At 46.5% G+C, this 22,335-nt stretch overlaps 2 protein-coding genes across 2 annotated transcripts in view; both read right to left on the minus strand.

The window, feature by feature from the left end:
• The window catches only part of CCM2L (CCM2 like scaffold protein), an 881,881-nt gene that overhangs the window by 55,380 nt on the left and 804,166 nt on the right, over positions 1–22,335 (minus strand). The window lies entirely within an intron of this gene.
• LOC310708774 (BPI fold-containing family B member 1-like) lies at positions 5,236–22,126 on the minus strand. Its single transcript, XM_083507577.1, has 16 exons — positions 22,063–22,126; positions 21,647–21,773; positions 20,621–20,777; positions 19,878–19,985; positions 18,464–18,619; positions 17,695–17,785; positions 17,436–17,487; positions 16,296–16,387; positions 14,725–14,901; positions 12,789–12,833; positions 12,214–12,342; positions 11,743–11,810; positions 10,417–10,462; positions 8,600–8,663; positions 7,050–7,126; positions 5,236–5,827 (listed from the first exon to the last, which is right to left on the minus strand). The coding sequence occupies exons 2-16, from the start codon at positions 21,756–21,758 to the stop codon at positions 5,789–5,791; spliced, it is 1,413 nt and encodes a 470-aa protein (XP_083363703.1). The 5' UTR covers positions 21,759–21,773; positions 22,063–22,126; the 3' UTR covers positions 5,236–5,788.

Here is a 22,335-nt window from a genome sequence, read left to right on the forward strand (position 1 = left end):
CTTGCTAATCCAATTCGGAGAGAGAGAGGACTAGTAGAGGAATGCTTTCCAGGAAAAAGTTGGCAATTCTGGATGATTATCAGTGTTGGATGGGGGGGGGGGATGAATTTGATTCTGTTTGCATTTTATTCACATGTTCCAAAACAAAACATGAAGTGAAACACTGCTATCCTTTGAAATTCACAATTCTCTGAATTTTGCAATGCAATTCTCCAGTCAATTAATGTGCACCAAAATGCACTGGGGTCAAGTCTCCATACAAATGTACATTTTTGGAGATATAACCCATAAACATGCATCTTATCAAGGAAAATTGCTTTGCAACAATGCGTGCATTAGGCAAAATCACATTTTAAAAAGTGTCTCTGTAAGGACATTTTCATGTTGACTTAAAAAAATCCCCAAAGGGTATGGAAATGTAGAGAACTGACCGTAACACTGAAAAGTGAGAAACTGAAATTGCATATTAATCTATCCCCACCCAGTCATGGACTACAAGGTATACCTTCAACCACAGGTTTTGGGTTGCTTCTTGACCCCTGATCCTGGGTGCTCCAGAAATCCCTCCCCATGCGCAAGTCTCCCCCCACTCCCGCCCCCCAGGACTTTGCCACCAGAGGCAAGAGACCAGAGCTGGGCACGCAGCTAAGTTAGTCGTTTGCTGCTCACCTCTTGGAGTCAGCTGCAGTTCTGCAAAGATGAAGCCCTTTTGCTTTTGGGAGTCTCCACCAGACCAGGCTGAGAGAGAGGACTGATCCTGCTCTGCTGCTGCTGCTGGCACCAGAAGTCCCTGGACACAAATGTTCAGGTAACCTCGCTCCCCAGGGATGCAGCTGTGTACTTGCAAGCGATCTGCTCTCACACCTGAGCCCCGACCTCAGCTATTGCTGGGTTTTGCTGCTGGAAGGGAACAGGGCGAAAAAGCTTCCAACATATATAAAAACATAGGAAAGCATTACACGTTAAAAGACTTCCCTATACAGGACTGCTTTCAGAGGTCTTCTAAAAGTTGTGTAGTTCTTTATCTCCTTGACACCTGAAGTGATGGTGTTCCACTGAGAAGGCCCTCTGTCCCTGTAACCTCGCTTCTCGCAGGGAGGGAACTGCCAGAAGGCCCTCGGAGCTGGACCTCTGTGTCTGGGCTGAACGATGAGGGTGGTGTTATAAGAATTTTAAGGTCTTAGATATGTAATAAATGTTCATAAATGTACCAAGCAAACACATACATAAATATATAAACCACATGTCTGAAACCCCACAGAAAAAAAGTCCTGAAGGTGACTCGGAAACTACAACTAATCCAGAATGCGGCAGCTAGACTGGTGACTGGGGGCGGCCGCCGAGACCACATAACACCGGTCTTGAAAGACCTACATTGGCTCCCAGTACGTTTCCGAGCACAATTCAAAGTGTTGGTGCTGACCTTTAAAGCCCTAAATGGCCTTGGTCCAGTATACCTGAAGGAGCGTCTCCACCCCCATCGTTCAGCCCGGACGCTGAGGTCCAGCTCTGAGGGCCTTCTGGCAGTTCCCTCATTGCGAGAAGCAAAGCTACAGGGAACCAGGCAGAGGGCCTTCTCGGTAGTGGCACCCGCCCTGTAGAACGCCCTTCCAGCAGATGTCAAAGCGATAAACAACTACCTGACATTCAGAAGACATCTTAAGGCAGCCCTGTTTAGGGAAGTTTTTAACATGTGATATTTTACTGTATTTTTGGTTTCCATGGAAGCCGCCCAGAGTGGCTGGGGAGGCCCAGCCAGATGGGCGGGGTATAAATAATAAATTATTATTATTATTATTATTATTATTATTATTATTATTATTATTATTATTATTAACAAATTGGCCTCAAATATTTCTCTGCAAGGTCAAAGTGGGAAACCTCCACATTGTCTTTTCCTTCACAAATCCTGTATTAAGGGCACATTTAAGATATGAATAGGGTGTGAGCCTGTGACCTGGCTCAGGAACTAAGTATTTATCATTACAAAAGACTGGCCAGGCTCCCCAGGGTATCCAATCAAGTGAGCATTAACAGGTAACCTGCCAGACCGGAGATAAACAAGGACGGGAGATAAACAAGGCACTCAGATTTCTGCTGTAGACCGCCCTTTCTGTGATGTAGGTATGATGTGTCTGGCAGGTGGTCTTGAGCTACGCCCCTTCTGTGATGTATGTATGATGTTTCTGGGGGTAGTCTTGGACTCCAGGGCGGGCAATTTAACATGTCTATATAAGGGCGGGAACACCTTGGTTCTGAGTCCTCCTTTTCTGTGTGTGAGGGGAGTACCCTCTTGCAACAGTTCAATAAAGATCAGGCTTACGAGCTGCTTTGCTTCTCAATATTCTCTGGTTGGCCTCTGTTATTTTTCTCCGACCGATGGAGAACCTGCAAAGGACTCTATAAGGGCTCTTGTGTCCCCCATAAGGGAATAAGGGCAGATTTCTGTTTATTACAGTGGAGACGCCCCTTCAGGTCTACTGGGCCGAGGCCACTTAGGGCTTTAAAGGTCAGCACCAACACTTTGAATTGTGCTCAGAAACAATGTTCTTAAATTCAACAGAAAGGGGGCACTCTTTAATTTCTTTTGGGAAGGGCTATGTCTATGCAGATAACAGCAAGGTCAATTGTGTTTGTGTTAGGAACTGGAAGCATTTAAGTGGCAGCTACACTGTGATTCTATTCTGAGATTTTATTTATTTTTCTTTTTATGGATGGAGCTGGAAAGTGTCTTTGATAAGAAGCTGATTAAGACCGATTGCTGAAATCAAAGACAGATCAGGGAGACAAAGGGAGAAGTGTTCTTGGCCTCCCTTGCCCAATCTCCCTGCTTTATTATCAAAGCACATCTCTCTGTGTTTCTTAGATTTGCCTGTGCTGTTTTATGTTGAATTATGTGGGGGAGGGAACACATAAACAGCGCATACACACACACACACACACACACAGTTGCATGTTGTATGCGTGATATTCCACAATGCACTCACAAATTTCCAAGGAGAAGGTGGAAGGGCTTATGTTGCTTTTGTGACTGCTAAAGTTTGGTCATGTATACATATTGCACGGAACACTCACAAAGGAGGCTGCTAAAATGGTCAGACAAGTTCCTTTGTGAAATCAATCGGTCCTGGTGAATGTGAACATCACACTCATATAATATGCAAATGATCAATTATAATTCTTCATAGTGTAAAAGAATCAGGTCCTTGGGGGGTGGGGGGTGGGGGTGGAATCACATCCATTTGTGACGAAGAAGCAAGTTTGCCAGCCCTGTTTTCCAAAACCCAGCAAATGATTGTGATTTCCATTTATATCCCCACTTCCTCCCAAGGGAGCCTGTTTGAAGTTTTGCATTTTAAACTCACTTAAGTCACAGCATAGTCTGCCCTTGGTATGTTCATTTTCCACCTCTCCATTTTGATTCTCTGGCCCCATATCTGCACAAACTTATTATCCCATTGTCTCTCCTGGACAATGACAGTTCTCTTTCTCAAGCTCTGGGAGGAAGACCTTTCACTGCCTACAGACAGCCACCCAATCTTAAACAACTCCTAACCCACAATAATACTACAACCAGACTTAACACGGACACTAGCACCAGAGCCTGCAATAAACCCAGATGCCAACTTTGCTGCCACATACACCCGGACAACACTATTACTGGCCCCAACAACATCACACATACCATCTCGGGACTATTTAATTGCTCATCGTCTAACATTGTGTATGCCATCAAATGCCAACAGTGTCCTTCAGCTCTCTATATTGGACAAACAGGCCAAACCTTACGCCAAAGAATAAACGGACATAAATCTGACATCAAGAATCACAAAACAGAGAAACCAGTAGGAGAACACTTCAATCTCCCAGGACATTCTATACAAGATCTCAAAGTAGCTGTTTTACTACAAAGGAATTTCAGAAATAGACTGGAAAGAGAAACTGCTGAATTGCAACTCATTACCAAACTTAAAACCATGGAGAGACCTGGTCTGAACAAAGACATTGGATTCTTATGTCATTATACATGACTAAGCCATTTTTCACCTTCTCACCCCTTGCCTTTTCCTGTAAGACCTATTGCAGTCGTTAAGAGTCGTCAACAGGCTCATCTCAGCTATCTGCCAATCTCCCATTCCCACCACCCTTCTGAGTAATACCCCTCCCCACCTTCTCACTATATAGAAGGATCTGGCAACTTCTGTTTCAGTGTATCTGAAGAAGTGTGCATGCACACGAAAGCTCATACCAAGAACTAACTTAGTTGGTCTTTAAGGTGCTACTGGAAGGAATTTTTTTATTATCCCAAAATACAGACGTGCTTTTACACTTGCAAGACTAGATGTTTTGCCATCTGCGGTACTTGAGGGTCGATTCCAAAAGATCCTGCCTGCGAAACGTCTTTGCCCCTGCGGAGATGGTAGCACCGAAACAGCGTCACACGTCCTCCTGTCTTGTACTCTCTACAAAGACCTGAGGAACAAGATCATCACCCCACTTGTACTAACCATCCCAGGGCACTCAACCACTGCCACAATGTCCTTTCTTCTATCTGATCAAAATGGGTAGATAACAGCAAAGGTTGCTAGGTTCATAGCAGGGGCCATCAGAATAAGGGCCACTAACTGACTGCTGATTCAGGACTTTAAATTGTGCTCTTATATCAAATTTCCCTTTCTGCGTATACTGTAATGTTTTACTGTTGCTATGGCCATTGGCTAATGCAAATAAAATTTTATCTTATCTTATCACAGCATCGTCCCAATACCCTGAAGAAAATGTGGTTTTCTCCTGCTGCCCTGGTGCAAAACACACTTATTTGGAAAGAAGCACTTGTGGAAGGCTGATCTCAACCAACACCATCCCCTCTGTGTGGCAGCGACTCTCCAAGACCTCGGTCAGAGAGGTCTCCCCAAGCCCTTTCGCCTGAGAGCCGTTTAGCTGGAAGTGCTGGAGACCCAACCTGTTGGGACCTTCTACATTCAAAGCACCTGTCCTTCCACCCAGCTAAGCCCACTGACGGTTGAAGCAAAGGCACCATATTCAAATCCCCTCTTCTGCAATGCCCCACATGTTTTGTGAGTTCCTGACATGGAAATGAGGTTCTGGAGCTAAGCCATTATTAGAGAAGACCCCGCTGCTTCAAAATCTAAGCTCGGGAGTCTTGCCTTTGGCGCAAGAGGGGAGAAGGTTTTTGCCCTAGATTTGTGAAAAGAGCAGACTCTGAAACCTTCGTGGTGTTGTGAAGAGAAATGTTTTATTATCAAGGCAAGATAAGCAAGCAGAACATCTTAACAATTCACAGAGGGAACCCTGCAAAAAGACTCTGGGCCAAACACTCCACTGCTTTCAAACAACAAACATTCAAGGCAAGGTTTTCCAAGAGCGGGATTTGATGCCAGCCTTACGGGATTTCCCGTGGTCTCAAGACTCAGGTGCCAACACTTTTAGCTTTGACATTTGTGCCATTCCCAAATGGCAGGCGGCAAATCTAGCTCCGGAAACCGCGTTGCAAAGGATCCATTGCTGTTTTCGAGCCCCTGAAGCAGAGAGCCAAGGGATGTCACAGGCTCCAGAGGTCCAAAGCTCTGCCCGTCAGGGGTGCTTCAGTTGTGACCCGTGCATTGCAGGGGGTGGACTAGATGACCCTCGGGGTCTCTTCCCATTCTACAATCCTACGAAAGCAGAGGCGTAAAGGGGGAAGGGAAGGGAAGCAGCAGCAGCAGCATTATCCATCTTGTTCCAGGATCCTTCCCTCTGATTCAGGTCAGGATCTTGATCCCCACATTCAGGAAGCCAAGGGGGGAGCGAAGAGCAGAAGAGCGTTCTGTGAGAAGGAAGACAGTCGCGTTAATGCTGGCCATAATTTCAAGTAACCAAACAATTTAACCCCTGTGTTGCAAACAATATTCAGTAATATCCAAGGCAACACGATGACCAAATACAATGATATGATATCAATATACAGTGGTACCTCGGGTTAAGTACTTAATTCATTCCGGAGGTCCGTACTTAACCTGAAACTGTTCTTAACCTGAAGCACCACTTTAGCTAATGGGGCCTTCCGCTGCTGCCGCACCACTGGAGTACGATTTCTGTTCTCATCCTGAAGCAAAGTTCTTAACCTGAGGTACTATTTCTGGATTAGCGGAGTCTGTAACCTGAAGCATATATAACCCGAGGTACCACTGTACACTCTTTATATACTATGAAATATATGAAATCACATAAACAGAAAACTTGTGAATCTCTGAAAATCACAAAATATGCACTCTTAATGGATTCTCTTGAAAACATAAAACCAAATAATCACAAGTCTTATAAGTCTCTGAACGAAGCAATGTATCAGTGGGTATATCCAGAATCACTGTTCACAATGTCTGTTTGTGAACTACTTCAGCGGCGTTGGACGCCATAAACAAAGCTTTATCACCAGATAAGAATCTGATACATTGCATTAAGAGTACATATTTTGTGACTTTCAGAGATTCACAAGTTTTCTGTTTATGTGATTTCATATATTTCATATTATATAAAGAGTGTCTATTGATATTGTATCATTGCATTTGGTTATCGTGTTGCCTTGGATATTACTGGCCACAATTTCAAGCCTGTTTTCTTCTTGGCTATGGCATGTGGGTTCACAAGAGCAGCTCACAGCCATTTTGCTCCACAAGGCACTGGAGATTTAAATGCATAGCTGTCAACTTTCCCTTTCCTTGCAAGGAATCCTATTCGGAATAAGGGAATTTCCCTTAAAAAGGGGGGATGTTGACAGCTATGTTTAAATGACTAGCAGACTTTGAGAAGCTGGCATCACTCGATTCATCAATTTTTTTTTGAATTAGTAGAACCATTGGGTTTTTAATATAGTGTGTGTCAATGGATAATTGTTGCCGTTTCTAATTTTCGTCTGTTATTATCTTCCTTAGTGGGTTGTGCAAACCACTGAATAATGCTTTTTACAGGGCAGGGGGGTCACAGGGGAGGCGTTTATGGAACCAAGGGGGTGGAAAAGTTTGGGAACCACTGGACTAGAGCACCCTTACCTGGCCAGGGGCAGCGTTGAGATGGTCAATGCCAAGCTGTTGCACCAGAGGCAACGGGAAGCCTTCTGCCAGCAAATCTGAAAGAGAAAGACAGGAAAGAGAACAGATACCATTGCCCTTTTCACACATTGCATTGGACACAGGGTGAGCTGTCTGTCTGTCTGTCTGTCTGTCTGTCTGTTTTGGTACCATCAAGCAATGTGAAAATTTCATGAAATAAATAAACCTTTGCTAGCAGGGCCACAGATCTGCCAAATAATGTGACTGAACAGCCAGGGGCACTGTGATAATTATTATTTTTAATCAGAATGATTTAACAGGCAACCTGATCAAAAGGTCAACACCCCAAGGAAAGAGACAGGAGAATGGGGGGACGGGCAGATCAATCTATTACTCCTCTGCACCATTTTTATATTTATTATATTGATTAATTAATTATATATACAGTATAGTCATATATCCATGTGTGTTTCTTCATAAGACTACTGTCTGTGCATTCATCTGCAAAAAAATAAATAAATTTAAGTCTGCGAAAATATTTTTCTGGCAATGTATGTATTTCTGGACGCATTTCAAGCACATTTTGAGCCAGGAATTGCAGCACAACATTCAGTTGGTGCCGAATCTGGAGACTAACTAAGGGCTCCTCCTCACTTCTGCTAGTCCCTTGCCTAGAAAGCAGAGGGCCAAGCAATTTTCTGAGTGGTGTTGCCTTTGCCCGTCCACTTTCCTGGCAAACCCCACTCTTTAGCACTGAATCGGAACAAACATCAATGCACAGAAAAACTGACTGATGTTTGCTCTAATTTGGCAGTAAAGAGCAGGTTTTCCTGGGAGAAAGTGGTGGGATATTCCAATCTGCACTTGAGTCCAGAAGTGTTGGATCAGGCAAGTTCATACAATGCAATTCCGGAAGCCCGTCCAGAAAACAGTTGGATATCCCTGCCCTGCTCTGGAGACTTTTCACCTGACAGCATTGGACTTTAAAGCCCTATGCCGCCTAGGATCCACGTACCTACGGGACCGCCTCTCCTGGTATGTTCCACGGAGGACCTTAAGGTCCACAAATGACAACACTTTGGAGGTCCCGAGCCTCAAGGAGGTTAGATTTGGACTCGGTCTGACCCTTATGTTTCCCTCCCCTTCTTGGTCTTGATCTATGGGCTACTATTAAAATGAGGCTGCATTTTAAATTGCATTTTAACCTGTATTTTAATTCCCCCCCCTTCTATTCCCTATTATGTTTTTACTGTAATTTTACTGGTGTTAGCTGCCCTGAGCCCAGTTCTGGCTGGGGAGGGCGGGGTATAAATAATTTTTTTTAAAAAAAAAATTATTATTATGTGCACAGCTGTCTTTGCGCATAGGGATCATGTTTTCCATGGCTTTGGACTTCATGTTTTCCATGGCTGTGGACATCATGCAACAGTCCAGTGAACGACCCCCCCTGGGTGGCCAGGCCCCAGCAGCAAGACAGGGAAGCTGATCGCTGGACCCTGTGCAGTGTATTTTGCCTCCCAACCTCCCGACCTGCCACCGCTCTTCCTTACGGTTCTGATGTGGTAAAAGGAAGCCAGACACCAGGTGTGAAATTGCGCTTGTCAGGTGCTGCACCTGAAACACAAATGAAGGAAAGAAAGTGTTATGTACTGAGTTGAATAGGATCCAAATTGCAGCAGTCTGATTGGTCCTAGAACAATAGGATTCGGAATGCAGCAGTCTGATTGGTCCACAGGAGCCACCCTATCCAACTCCAGGTAGAAGTGAATCTGCAACCGATTGGCTTACAGGAGAATCCCGGAATTAGCCAATCACGTGGGGCCCATTGTGTAAATAATGTATATAAAGCAGATATTTCGGGGGAACTTCCATTCCTCCTCACCACTATGAGCTGAATAAAGAGCACGAAATCCACTCTCGACTCTGAGTATATTTCAGAAAGCAAAACAGGGGAGGTCAGATGATGACAACAACAGGGGGAAAAAGGTCCCTCAGTTAATTGGGAAGCAAGTTTTCATCTCCATCACAACTTTGCTGCTGCGCTGCTGAATCACGCTGGTGTTTCTAGAGATGCTCGATTTAAATGTCGAAAAGCATTTCCAAACATTTGCATGGATGGATAGAACGGTTTTAATGTATGTTTATTATTATTCACTGCTGGGAAGCAGTTCTTAAGTTGTTCAAAAAACAAACAAACCACGTTATTTTAAACACAACCCCTCCAACCTGCAAAGGGCACACACACCCTCTGCAAAGGGGTGTCCTGTGAGGTAGAATTTCTGCAAAAAAGAATTATCAGTGAGGCCAGCTTCATGTACACAAGGGAGCGACTGGACCACAGCAAGAACCAGTTTAGGAGGTGCCCAAAGCTGGGAGTGAAAATCTGCTCCAGTTCAGGAGCAAGGAGGGCTCTGCATGTACAGTAAAAATAAAAAGGACTGTGGTTGGATGAGAGATGGTTGGGGAAAAGATGGAACAACCTAGGTGACACTCCCTCCAATATAATGTGTCACAATGGAAAGCTCTTGCAGACTGTTTCGACTCTGTCCTGAGACTCAGCTATACAGCTGCAAATAAAATGTTTAAAGTGTGTTGTAATGTGCATTATGGGACCTGGGTGGCGCTGTGGGTTAAACCACAGAGCCTAGGACTTGCTAATCAGAAGGTTGGCAGTTCGAATCCCCGCAACAGGGTGAGCTCCCGTTGCTCGGTCCCTGCTCTTGCCCACCTATCTGTTCGAAAGCACATCAAAGTGCAAGTAGATAAATAGGTACCGCTCCGGCGGGAAGGTAAACAGTGTTTCCGTGTGCTGCTCTGGTTCACCAGAAGCGGCTTAGTCCTGCTGGCCACATGACCCGGAAGCTGTACGCCGGCTCCCCCGGCCAATAAAGCGAGATGAGCGCCGCAACCCCAGAGTCGGCCACGACTGGACCTAATGGTCAGGGGCCCCTTTACCTTTTTGATGTGCATTATACAAATGTGCCACTAGATGGTGATGGTGAGCTATGGCAAATTCAATATATTTTTCAAAACGTTTTTTTAAAAAAGCATTTTCACGGCGTTTTTTATATGAGTCTATTCCACCCTGTAATGTGTTACTGAATAAAGTCTGGCTAACCAGGAATCTTGTCTGAGCCTCTGCCCTTGAACCCCCAAAGGGAATTTCCTTTTCCCTTGCACAGAACAGGACAGCTCTCCTCTAGAGCTGAGCAAAAGTGAACCCCCAACATCCCCCAGCCTATTTGTAGGAGGCACAATTGGAATGGGAAACTGGAGGTTTACTAAGCTTGGGGCTGAGGTAAGATTTGAATGGGGACTTTCCTAGTTTACAGGCTTAGCCACTGCTTTCTTGGGATATGCTACTTACATCAAAGTTTCCAACTGAAGAATTGATCAAGGAGAGATTGTCAATCCTGAAAAGAAACAATAAAACAGGAGATTTTTTTTAAAAACCACACAAAAAAACCACGTGTTTTGGCCAAATTTTCTCTTTGCTAAGGAACGGCTCTGTTGCATCTGAGCAACAACCTGAAATGTTGTATTTAAACCAACTAGTCCAAATCTACAATTCTATGATGATATTCCAGTTAGGATATTGATGTTCCATTCCACCTTAAAACAGATGTGTGGATTGTTGACTGTCACATGTCTGTTTACTCTCTAGCACAGCTTGCTGGGAACTTCTGTCTTGTGCATAGCTTTTGCTTATGCCCTTTTGCTTGGACACGAAGGGGAGAAGACATGTTTTCCCCTTTGTCCTGATGCTGAATAAAATGCCTGTAAATACGCTTCACACAGCCTCTCTCTGCCCTTCTGTTGCAAAGTTATTTTCTCTACTGGCTTGCTCAACTTGCAGTTTACATGCTGATCCAAGGACTGGAGATCGCCTGGCTGCCAGTCGGTGGGCTGGAGACAGCTGTGGGCCTGCCAATTGCCCCCATTCCCTTGGACGCATCCCAACAATTCCTTCTGGCTGCAGAGGGAGCTGGCCTCCAGGGAGAGGCTCCTGCAGGAGTCAGAGTGGATTTCCACCCCCCCCAAGTCCCATTCCCCTTCTAGCCTCTCATGTTGCTTTGGAGCAGTGGTTCCCAATTAGGGGTCCGCAGGTGGGTCCGCGGCCCCATCCCTTGCCTCCCCCCAACTATCCCCCCCCCCATTTTGGCATGGTAATATCACAAATTGTATGGTCTGTTTTAGTGCTGTGCGGTTTTTCAATATATTGGCCAATATCACTTTTGAAATCACATAACGCAATACAGCCATACCTTGTGTTGCGTTTGCTTCAGGTTGAGTGTTTTCAGGTTGTGTCCCGCAGAGACCCTGAAGTACCGGAATGGGTTACTTCTGGGTTTCGCAGCTCGTGCATGCGCTCAAAATGATGTCACGCACATGTGCAGAAGTGGTGAATCGCGACCCGCGCCTGCGCAGGCGTGCAGACGCGGGTTGCGTTCTGCTCCTGTTGTGAACGGGGCTCTGGAACGGAACCCGTTCGCAACCAGAGGTACCACTGTCACGCTTTTGACCCGGCAATACACAGCAATATATCGCTCTTTGCGTGAGGGAGAGCAGGGCGGCTGATTTCAAGGTACCCCCAATATTGCACGGTAATGTGACTGATCTGAGCTTCCTTCAACAGCGCAGGCTCTTTTTATGTTCCTGTGTTGCAAATTAAATGGGGGGGGGGGTTCTTTACCCTTCAAGGTGAAGAGTGAGTCTCAGGCTCCCTCCGGCCACAGAAACAGCACCAAGCGAAGTCACCATCTGTGATTGAAAAGAAGATTGCTGTTAACTTGAAATGCTGCTGCATTCTGAACTGAACCTTGGGGGAAAGGGGAATTCCTGGGATGCTCTGCTTCGGGGTTTCATGGGAGCATCTCTGTGGCCTCTGGGAGAAACAGTATGCTGAGCTACACAGTCCCTTTGGTCTGATCCAGGTGGGCTTTTTGCAAAACTACTTCCGCCCTATGGAGGAGGTGGGGTTGCGGGCGTTCTCCCCCCTTCCCCTATTATGTTTTTACTGTGATTTTATTGGTGTTAGCTGCCCTGAGCCCGGCTCTGTCCAGGGAGGGCAGGGTATAAATAAATTTTATTATTATTATTATTATTATTATTATTATTATTATTATTATTATTATTATTATATTTTGGTGTCCCAGCTACTTACAGCACGGACAGTGAAGAGATGCCGGCCGCTGTACACCTTGACGTCGATATTCTGCTTCACCTCGATCCTTCCCACGGTCAGGGCGAGGACAGGAGCCCCGTAGGAGACCTGCAAGGCCCGTATTGCGCCCTACAAGGATCCAGGACATGAAGCACACTTAGGCTTTGAAGAGACTCCCACTTAGCACTTCGCTCCATAAATATTATGACTATGCATCAAGCCCTGCAGAGTATTTGATTGATTGATTGATTGATTGATTTCATAACATTTTTATACCACTTGGTTGCAAACAAAGCAGTAAAAGGACCTGCAAAACGGTTAAAAGCAGCTATTTAAAACATGCAAATAGTAATTAAGATCAGCAAATAAACTACATACAGATTACAATCCTTGCCGCTTTGCATCTGGATAGGTATTGCCAAAAAAACACCAAAAAAAAAACCTGATTGGTGTCAATTGGCGGGGAGTTCCAAAGGTCCTGCCACAGTAGAAGTAATAATATGCATATACATGCATACATACATCATTTATTGGCAGAGGGAGGCTCGAAATGATGGATCTTAAAAAATACTGACCTTAAAACCAGACAGAGCTGGCATCTGTTGACTGAATGCAGTAATCTTTGAAGAAACGGAAAGAAGAAGAAAGAGTTTATATTCTCGGTTTTTCTCCTTCAAAGCAAAGATTAACCCAGACGAGGGAACTCGCTTTTATTTTGGGGGATGGGACGAATATTTTAAGATAACACGTAACAAGAATTGATGTGGCACCCATAATAGGGCCTATTCTCCCCGGATTGAAGTGATCAAATGGGAGCATATGGGGCAAAGCGATCTCGTAGGTAAAGTGGTCCCAAGTTGTTGTAAGGGCTCTATACGTATCACCTTGAACTTGGCCCCATAGCAATAGTTTTAATGTATGTTATATATTTATTGTTGTAAGTCCCTTTGGGTGGCATTGGCAAAAACAAGGGCGACTAATAAGCTAAATTGGTAGTTTGAAGGCATTCTCCCTTAAAATACACAATTGTCAGCATGTATAGGCTTGAGATGAGTGGGAGCTGCATTCTGGGGCTTCATCCATGCTTCCATTTCCCCCACTGCTTTCCCCTGGGAAAACCTAATTTTTAGCGCTGAATTGGGGCAAACATCAATTAGGTTTTCTCCAGATTGTCGTTTGCTCCAATTTGGTGCTAAAGTTTGGGTTGTTTGGGGGAAAGAAGTGGGGGAAAGCAAAACCACTCGGATCCATGCCTGGAAAGCTGCTTGGACTTGCGCTTCCTTGCCATGGGAGAAGCAGAAGTAGGTGATTCACACCTTTGTCTGGGAAATACTGATCAATTTCGACTTGCCATGCAACACACAAAGATTGGATTACGTTGAGATTCAGTAGTGAATTTGGCAAAGTTGCACCCAAATCTCTGCCTTGAAAGGACTTAAGATTTGAGGTGTCTTCAAGCTCTCCATCAACACCTGTTTCCCAATACAGTTGTATCTTGGATCCCGAACGCCCTGAAACTCGGACGTTTTGGCAAACCTGGAAGTGATTGTTCTGGTTTGCAAATGCTCTTTTGGAACCCAAACAACTGACGGGGCTTCCATGGCTTCCAATCGGCTGCAGGGGCTTCCTGCAGCCAATCAGAAGCCGCGATTTGGTTTTCAAACTTTTTTTCCTTAATATTTTATTTTTTACCAACCACCAAAACACAAATAGTGTCAGGCGGCTGATACATTGGGTATACATATTCAATAATATACATATTTAATAATATACATATTCAATAATATTCAATAATAAAATATTCAAATCAACCATATGTACACTTCTATATATCTTAACACTTCTCCTTCCACAACGTTTATTGAACTTTTAACATTTTAATTGCCCCAAATTGTTCAAACCTACCCAAATAATTCAATATCTTCTCAAACCAACCCTTCTCTTTCTCACTGACCTTAAATCCTTTCATTCTATGTTTCTTCATAGTTAGGTATTCTAAAATTATAATATTATTCAGTTTTTTCCTCCATTGGTTTACCCCTAGCTCTTCTGCATTTTACATAACTCTTCAGTTATGTACTGAGTTGAATAGGATCCAAAAGGCGGCAGTCTGATTGGTCCTAGAACAATACGGTCCAGAATGCAGCAGTCTGATTGGTCCACAGGAGACACCCAATCCAGCTCCAGGTGGAAGTGAATCCGCAACCTGATTGGCCTACAGGTTAATCCTGGAATTAACCAATCACGTGGGGCCCATTGTGTAAATAATGTATATAAAGCAGACATTCTGGGGGAACTTCCATTCCTCCTCACCACTATAAGCTGAATAAAGAGCATGAAATCCACTCTTGACTCCGAGTATATTTCACAATTGCTTGCTATAACCTGTGTGGCTGAAAAAGCCAAGCAAACATTTTGGAAGTCGAACGGACTTCCGGAACGGATTCCATTGACTTCCAAGGTATGACTGCAATGCGTTTAAAATGTTGAAATGCTAAAATGAACTCATACCTCCTGTGGACTGTGGATGTTTATAGCCCTTGGAGTCAAGAAAGCTCTGAGCATCGCGCTCAGCAGGTGGTCGCTGAGGAGCATGTTCATGGGAGCGTCGCCCAGGGGCGCATGGGGAAGGGGGGCGGTGCCAGAGGGGACGATGTAGTTCTGCCCTCCAGGCAGGCGGACCGTGCCCTAGAAAGGAAAGACAAGACAGAAGACCAAACAGGATCTATCTGAGCCCAGTCCAAGGGGCCTAACCCCGACACATGAATTGCAAGTTCATTCTCCAAATTTGGGCATTCTATACATGGTTATAAATTGCCAGCAGGTGTAGAAGGGACCCCAACTTTTGCAGCAATGCAAGCTTTCCAGGAATGCTTCTGAATGGCATTCAGAAGGTAAGGGAGAGTGTTACTCTTACGCACAGATCCTGCTTGCGGTTTTCCTTTTGAGGCATACGGTTGGCCCCTGTGAGAACAGGATCCTGGGCTAGATGGGCTCCCATTGGCCTGATCCAGCAACCAGCCCTTCTTAGGTTCTTAGTGCAACAGCCAGACTCTCCCCACTTGTGATTCCCACAATGGGCATTGAGAGGCACACTGTCTCCAACAGAGAAGGCAGGGCAGAGAGGTTTATTTTATGCATTCATTTCATTAAAAAATTACGCACTGTTTGACTGCAGAAAAAGTAAAACAATAAGAAAACGAACAATGATAATTTAAGGTTTTTGGAAAGTTAAAACAACAGTAGACTTAAGTTTCCTTTCTGGGCAGGCTTGTCTAAACAAGAATGTTTCTAGGTAAAGGTAAAGGGACCCCTGACCATTAGGTCCAGTCGTGGCCGACTCTGGGGTTGCGGTGCTCATCTCGCTTTACTGGCCGAGGGAGCCGGCGTACAGCTCCCAGGTCATGTGGCCAGCATGACTAAGCCGCTTCTGGTGAACCAGAGCAGCGCACAGAAACGCCATTTACCTTCCCGCTGGAGTGGTACCTATTTATCTACTTGCACTTTGACGTGCTTTCGAACTGCTAGGTGGGCAGGAGCTGGGACCGAGCAACTGGAGCTCACCCCGTCACAGGGATTCAAACCACCAACCTTCTGATCGGCAAGCCCTAGGCTCTGTGGTTTAACCCACAGCGCCACCCGCGTCCCCAAGAATGTTTTTAGCAGGCACCCAAAAATGTACAGTGAAAGTGCCTGTCTGGCATCAATAGGAAGGGAGTTCCAAAGTGTAGGTGCGGCTACGCTGAAAGATTGAGTTCTTACCCATGTGGAAAGGGTCTTACACAGCACCTCTAACAGCGCCAGTTATGCCAATCAAAGTGGCTGAGTGACAGCTACAACTAGTTAGATTGAGGCCAGCATAACCCGCATCCTGCATTGAACATGGGCCAAGGAGATCAGGGCTCAAATCCCCAAAGGGCATTACATTTTTTTATGATTCAAAAGATATAGATTAACAAAGCAACATGGAGGAAAAAGCAAAGGTCCCAGAGGGAGAACTGCATTGAGGGCCACCTCCTGGACCCCTCCTGGCGAGACACTCCTGGCCTCCCCGCCGCCGGCAGTAACCAGCCCTGATTTACTTCATAGCCAATTTGCATGACTCCGTTGCGGAGAGAGGTGGATGAGGGTCGCAGCTGGATCATGTCTCCGTGCACATAGGAGGACGAGGAGCCTGGGGGAGAAGGGCAGAGGGAGAAATCGTCAACACAGGGGAGGGCTGGGGGGGGGGGATACAATGCAGGCAAGGCTGGTGGAAGCGAACCAATTTCTCAGTGTGTGGATGGAGTCCAGAGTTTCTTGTTGCTGCCTGCTCTGTTGTTCAACAACAACAACAACATCTATTATTTTTACCCCACCCATCTGGCTGAGTTTCCCCAGCCACTCTGGGTGACTCCCAATCAAGTGTAAAACACAATACAGCATTAAATACAGTGGTACCTCGGGTTACAGATGCTTCAGGTTACAGACTCTGTTAACCCAGAAATATTACCTCGGGTTAAGAACTTTGCTTCAGGATGAGAACAGAAATTGCACGGCGGCAGCAGGAGGCCCCATTAGCTAAAGTGGTGCTTCAGGTTAAGAACAGTTTCAGGTTAAGAACGGACCTCCAGAACAAATTAAATACTTAATCCAAGGTACCACTGTATTAAAAACTTCCCTAAACAGAGCTACTGCTACAGAGCTTCCCTAAACAGTGCCACTACCAAGAAGGCCCCCTGCCTGGTTCCCCGTAGCTTTGCCTCTCGCAGCGAGAGAACCACCAGAAGGCCCTCAGCGCTGGACCTCAGTGTCTGGGAAGAACGATGGAGGTGGAGACACTCCTTCAGGGATACTGGACCGAAGCCAAGTTACAGGGAGCCAGGCAGAGGGCCTTCTTGGCAGTGGCACCCTCCCTGTGGAACGCCCTCCCACTAGATGTCAAAGAGAAGAACAAGTACCAGACTTTTAGAAGACATCTGAAAGCAGTCCTGTTTAGGGAAGCTTTTAATGTTTAATAGGTTTTGTATTTTAATATTTTATTGGAAGCCGCCCAGAGTGGCAGGGGGGGCCCAGCCAGATGGGCGGGGTATAAATTATTATTATTATTATTATTATTATTATTATTATTATTATGTGGCTGTGGCCTCTGTCTTCCACAACACTTTCGAGCAGAAGTGCTTGGGGATAAGGAAAGACAGAAAGGGAGACAAATGCAGAGGAACCCTGGGGAAGATTCTCACCTTGCAGCAAATTCAGCACATCTTCTAGAAGCATGTTGACAAGTGGGCAGAGCTGCCAAAAAAAGAAAGGGGGGGGGAGAAAACCACTCAGGTGATTGACAAGGGAGAACAGCCATGCTCAGGGGCTCACAATGGAGCGTGTCTGCATGCGTGTTGCTCTCATGCGCAGTTCAGGAGCATCTCAGCAGGCCAGACCCCAGGAGGACCACTGGCCTTTGTGCCCCGCAAGCAGACCAGAAGGAAGCCGCGCACGACTCACCTCTTTCTGCAGCAGATGGGGAACCGTCTTTTCCAGAATGTCGGTCACTGCTCGCAGGAGGTTATTGACGGTCTGGAGAAGAGGTCCTTTCCTGGAACAAAGGGAGAACGTGTCAGGGCAGGGACATGTGCGCTGCTCTCACCCCTCTGTCACACCAGGGGGTCAGTCCCCACAGCCCTCTGCAAACATCTGCGGTAGGGAGCCTGTGTGGTTGGGATTCTGCACTGCCCAAGGAGCCTGTGTGAGAGTTCAGCAGGGACCCCCCCCCCATGGTCATATTTGCCCTGCAATAGGTGGGGAGTGGCAGGGACAGAACAGCGCCGGCTCTACTGTTAGGCAGAAAGGAGTGGCTATCTAAGGCAGGGGTCAGCAAACTTTTTCAGCAGGGGGCCAGTCCACTGACCCGCAGACCTTGTGGGGGGCCAGACTATATTTTGGAAAAAATAAGAACTATTCCTATGCCCCACAAATAACCAAGAGATGCATTTTAAATAAAAGGACACATTCTACTCATGTAAAAACACGCTGATTCCTGGACCGTATGTGGGCCAGATCCAGTCACCGGGCCTTAGTTTGCCTACTCATGATCTAAGGCAACTGATGCAGAAAGGAACAGAGGAGTCCTTGATTCCTGCATTGCAGGGGGCCGAACGAGAGGACCCTTCCAGCTCAACATTTTTGTTATCTTGAAGGCCACCGGCTTTCCTCACAGTCTCCTTCTTGATCCAAAAGGATTGGCATCTATCCAGTTCTATGACTCCATACTCACTTGTTGAGGAGGGTGATTCTAAGGTGGCCAGGGTTATTGTGGCAATTTCCAACAACCAGTTTCACATGGCCGCTCACTGGGTCTGTCAGGATTCGAACTGCAATCTGGATGTCCAGGTACAGCTTGACGTGAAGGAGCCTGCCTAGATTGAGCGGCCTAAAAACGAGGAAGGAAAGGGGCGTTAATACATACTTTAGGTAAGACACCACCTCCAATGGCCATCTGTCAGGAATGCTCTTGTTGCAATTACTGCTTTGTGGGGGTTGGTCTAGATGACCCTTGGGTACCTTCCAACTCTACTAAGATTCTCTAAAATCTAGACATTTGACAAAGCACACCGTTTCCCTTGCAGCACAATTGGGAGACCTTCTCCTGGTACAACTGTGTCCTCCAGAGCAAACTTGGCTTGCTTCTTTTGGCTTGTGACCCAAAGGGTAGCTCCATGGTGGAACACCTGCTTCGCATGCAGAAGTCTCAATCCAGGTAGGCCTGGGAGGCAGCCGCTGTCTGCAACCTGGAGAGCCATTGCTGCTGCCAGTCAGTGTAGACAATACTAAGCTAGGTGGGTCAATGGTACTCGGCAGCTACGTAGGTTACTCTTCATCCTTGGTGATGGGGGCTTTGCAAGGTCTTAGGGACGGAATTAGTGATGTACGGAAGTGAGAAGTGAGAGCTGGACCATAAAGAAGGCTGATCGCCGAAGAATGGATGCTTTTGAATTCTGGTGCTGGAGGAGACTCTTGAGAGTCCTATGGACTGCAAGAAGATCAAACCTATCCATTCTGAAGGAAATCAGCCCTGAGTGCTCACTGGAAGGACAGATCCTGAAGCTGAGGCTCCAATACTTTGGCCACCTCATGAGAAGAGAAGACTCCCTGGAAAAGACCCTGATGTTGGGAAAGATAGAGGGTACAAGGAGAAGGGGATGACAGAGGATGAGATGGTGGGACAGTGTTACAGAAGCGACCAACATGAGTTTGACCAAACTGCGGGAGGCAGTGGAAGACAGGAGTGCCTGGCGTGCCCTGGTCCAGGGGGTCACGAAGAGTCGGACATGACTAAAGGACTAAACAACAACAACATCCCAGACTCCTTCGCTCTGCCTCTACTGTTTTTCACTTGTGGTGGGGAAAACATTGGGTGGGGGGGGGCATACTGTCCCTCTTATCTTTCCACATAGGGGGGTGAGAGAGACAGCGGAAGACAGTGGAAGACAGAAGTGCCTGGCGTGCTCTGGTCCAGGGGGTCATGAAGAGTCGGACACTACTAAACGACTAAACAACAACAACAAGGGACGGAATCCGCAAACCTTTCTGTGTTGGAATGCACTGATTTTACAGTGTTTTTTGGAATCCAGGCTCCCCTATTAGCCCGACTGTGTCCTGTTCCACCCAGCCACCCTTTAAGAACTCACAGATTTATTTCAATCTCCACATCTGCTGGGACGGTCACAATAATGTGCTTTGCTACCTCATCCAAACGGATGTCGAGTCGGAGAAGCTCTATGTTTCTAATCTTCACCCTGTTCAGAATGGCAAGGGCAGAACATTTAGAACGTATTTTACGGAGCACAGAAATAAAGCATAATAAACAGCGTAATAACAGACAGCATAATAATAAAATCATAACACCGGTCCCCCGTGTCCCCAGCTTTAACAGAGCATAGATTACCATATTTTTCGCTCTATAAGACGCACCAGACCACAAGACACACCTAGTTTTTGGAGGAGGAAAACAAGAAAAAAAATATTCTGAATCTCAGAAGCCAGAACAGCAAGAGGGATCGCTGCGCAGTGAAAGCAGCGATCCCTCTTGCTGTTCTGGCTTCTGTAATAGTTGCGCAGCCTGCATTCGCTTTATAAGATGCACACACATTTCCCCTTACTTTTTAGGAGGGGAAAAATGAGTCTTATAGAGCAAAAAATACGGTATTTAATGGTTGCAGTCCTGGGTAAAGAATTATGCTTTTGCCTGGTGCCTCAAGGACAGTGCCAGACAAGTTTCTCTGGGCAGAGCATCCACACATGGGGAGCCACCACAGAAAAGGCCTGTTCTCCTGTTGCCCAACTCTGGACCTTGCAGAGAAGGTGCAACCTTTTAAGCTGTCTTTTTTCAGTAGCGCACTCCAGATTCCGGCTGTCACATCCCACAGCTCACCCCAAGATGTTGCCCAGAAGCCCGTCCACCAGGCCTCCGAGGACAGGGAGGTTTCCCAGGCCCAGCAATCCGCCGGAACCGCCTTGCAAGATGCTCTGGAGGGGCAAATTCTGGAGACGGCCGACCAAAGCCTGGCTGTCCAACCGATGGGAAATCACTGAAACCCAATGTGAAAAGGGCAGGTTAGAGATTGATGGGGTCAGAGGGACTATTCTGCTCGTGGGCTTGAGAACTAGAGCGGCAGTTGCCAAACTTTTTAGAGAGGGGAACGCCACCCTCTTGTGTAGACCAAGCAGTTTAAAAAGGAGAAGGAAGGGACAATTTAACCATCGTTGCTTATATGAAAATTATGTCTACAGCCAACAGTCAGGTATACAACACAAAAGAAGGAAGTTCTTTTCCTAATAAAGGTAAAAAGGTAAAGGGACCCCTGACCATTAGGTCCAGTCGCAGACGACTCTGGGGTTGCGGCACTCATCTCGCTTTATTGGCCGAGGGAGCCGGCGTACAGCTTCCGGGTCATGTAGCCAGCATGACTAAGCCACTTCTGACGAACCAGAGCAGCGCATGGAAACGCCGTTTACCTGCCCACCGGAGTGGTACCTATTTATCTACTTGCACTTTGACGTGCTTTCGAACTGTTAGGTGGGCAGGAGCAGGGACCGAGCAACGGGAGCTCACCCCGTCGTGGGGATTCGAACCGCCAACCTTCTGATCGGCAAGTCCTAGGCTCTGTGGTTTAACCCACAGTGCCACCCGCGTCCCTCCTTTTCCTAATAAATGCAGCCAATTCCTCAATATGAATGGAGGCAGTGGCTCAGGCACTTCTTAGTTCCTGCTTGGAAGCTGAGGGTTAAGGGGCGCAGACTTGTATCGGCTGAGGCTTGTACATGAGGAGAGAAAACAGGCGTTGGATTGCAATGTTCAGAGCATCCACGTGCCGTCTGGCTCAATGAAGAAAGGGAAGCAGCGCCAGGCAGGGTCAGGGAAGAGCCCCAGAGCCCTTTGAGCAAACCCTTGACTTACGGCGCTGAAGCATTTCTGGTCCAAGGTTGACAATGGCCTGAGGGCTGGCATATCCTTGGGTGTTCTGGGCCAGGAGGCCGCAGAAGATGGCAAGGGCCAAAACAGGAAACATCTTCTGTCCTCGGACCTGTTGAGAAGGATGGCATTGGTGTGTTAAGAAACAGAAGAGAGAGGAAGGAGGAGGAGAAGAGGCAGGCTTCCTTTCTGCTGTTCCAGAGCGGGTCAGACAAGATGACCCCTGGGGGTACCGTATCTTTGTATTATGCAAGTCTGGAATGCCCCCCCTCTAATGCCATACCAAATTATCACAATTAAGCAAGTGGAATTCTTCCACTTAGCACGGCTGAGGAATATTTTTTCCAGCCCTGAGTGACAATCTGCCTCTCTTGCGGTGAGTGCACGTGGACCTTTCTTACCTAGATTGCGTAGAAAGTCTCGTCTCCGTCACCTTCTCCTCCGTCTGTCTCACGAAAAGCGGGTGGCATTTATATACCCCACCAAGGAGGAAAAGCAAGGGCCCGTGGAATGGCTTCCGCTGTTACCAATCACCAAATATTTGTCTATAGGTAGAATCCTCCCAAATAAACAAATATTGATCATCCCGGCGAGAAGGTGTCAAGTTCAAAAGCAAGTCCCGAACCAGGACTATGCTTGGGGATTTCTGGCAAGATGAAGCTTCTGGTTATGGC

This window comes from Podarcis liolepis (genome assembly GCF_965112155.1).
Source record: "Podarcis liolepis genome assembly, chromosome: 6".
In the NCBI taxonomy this organism is placed as follows: Eukaryota; Metazoa; Chordata; class Lepidosauria; order Squamata; family Lacertidae; genus Podarcis; species Podarcis liolepis.

Bases quoted from the DNA above. Each gene is read 5' to 3' on its own strand.
- LOC310708774 (XM_083507577.1), bottom strand. From the start codon at position 21,758: ATGTTTCCTGTTTTGGCCCTTGCCATCTTCTGCGGCCTCCTGGCCCAG. The intron at 12,834-14,724 runs GTATGAGTTCAT...GTTTCTTCAAAG, and splicing joins ACATCCACAGTCCACAGGAG to ATTACTGCATTCAGTCAACA. The intron at 10,463-11,742 runs GTAAAGAACCCC...GTTTCTTTTCAG, and splicing joins CTCACTCTTCACCTTGAAGG to GATTGACAATCTCTCCTTGA.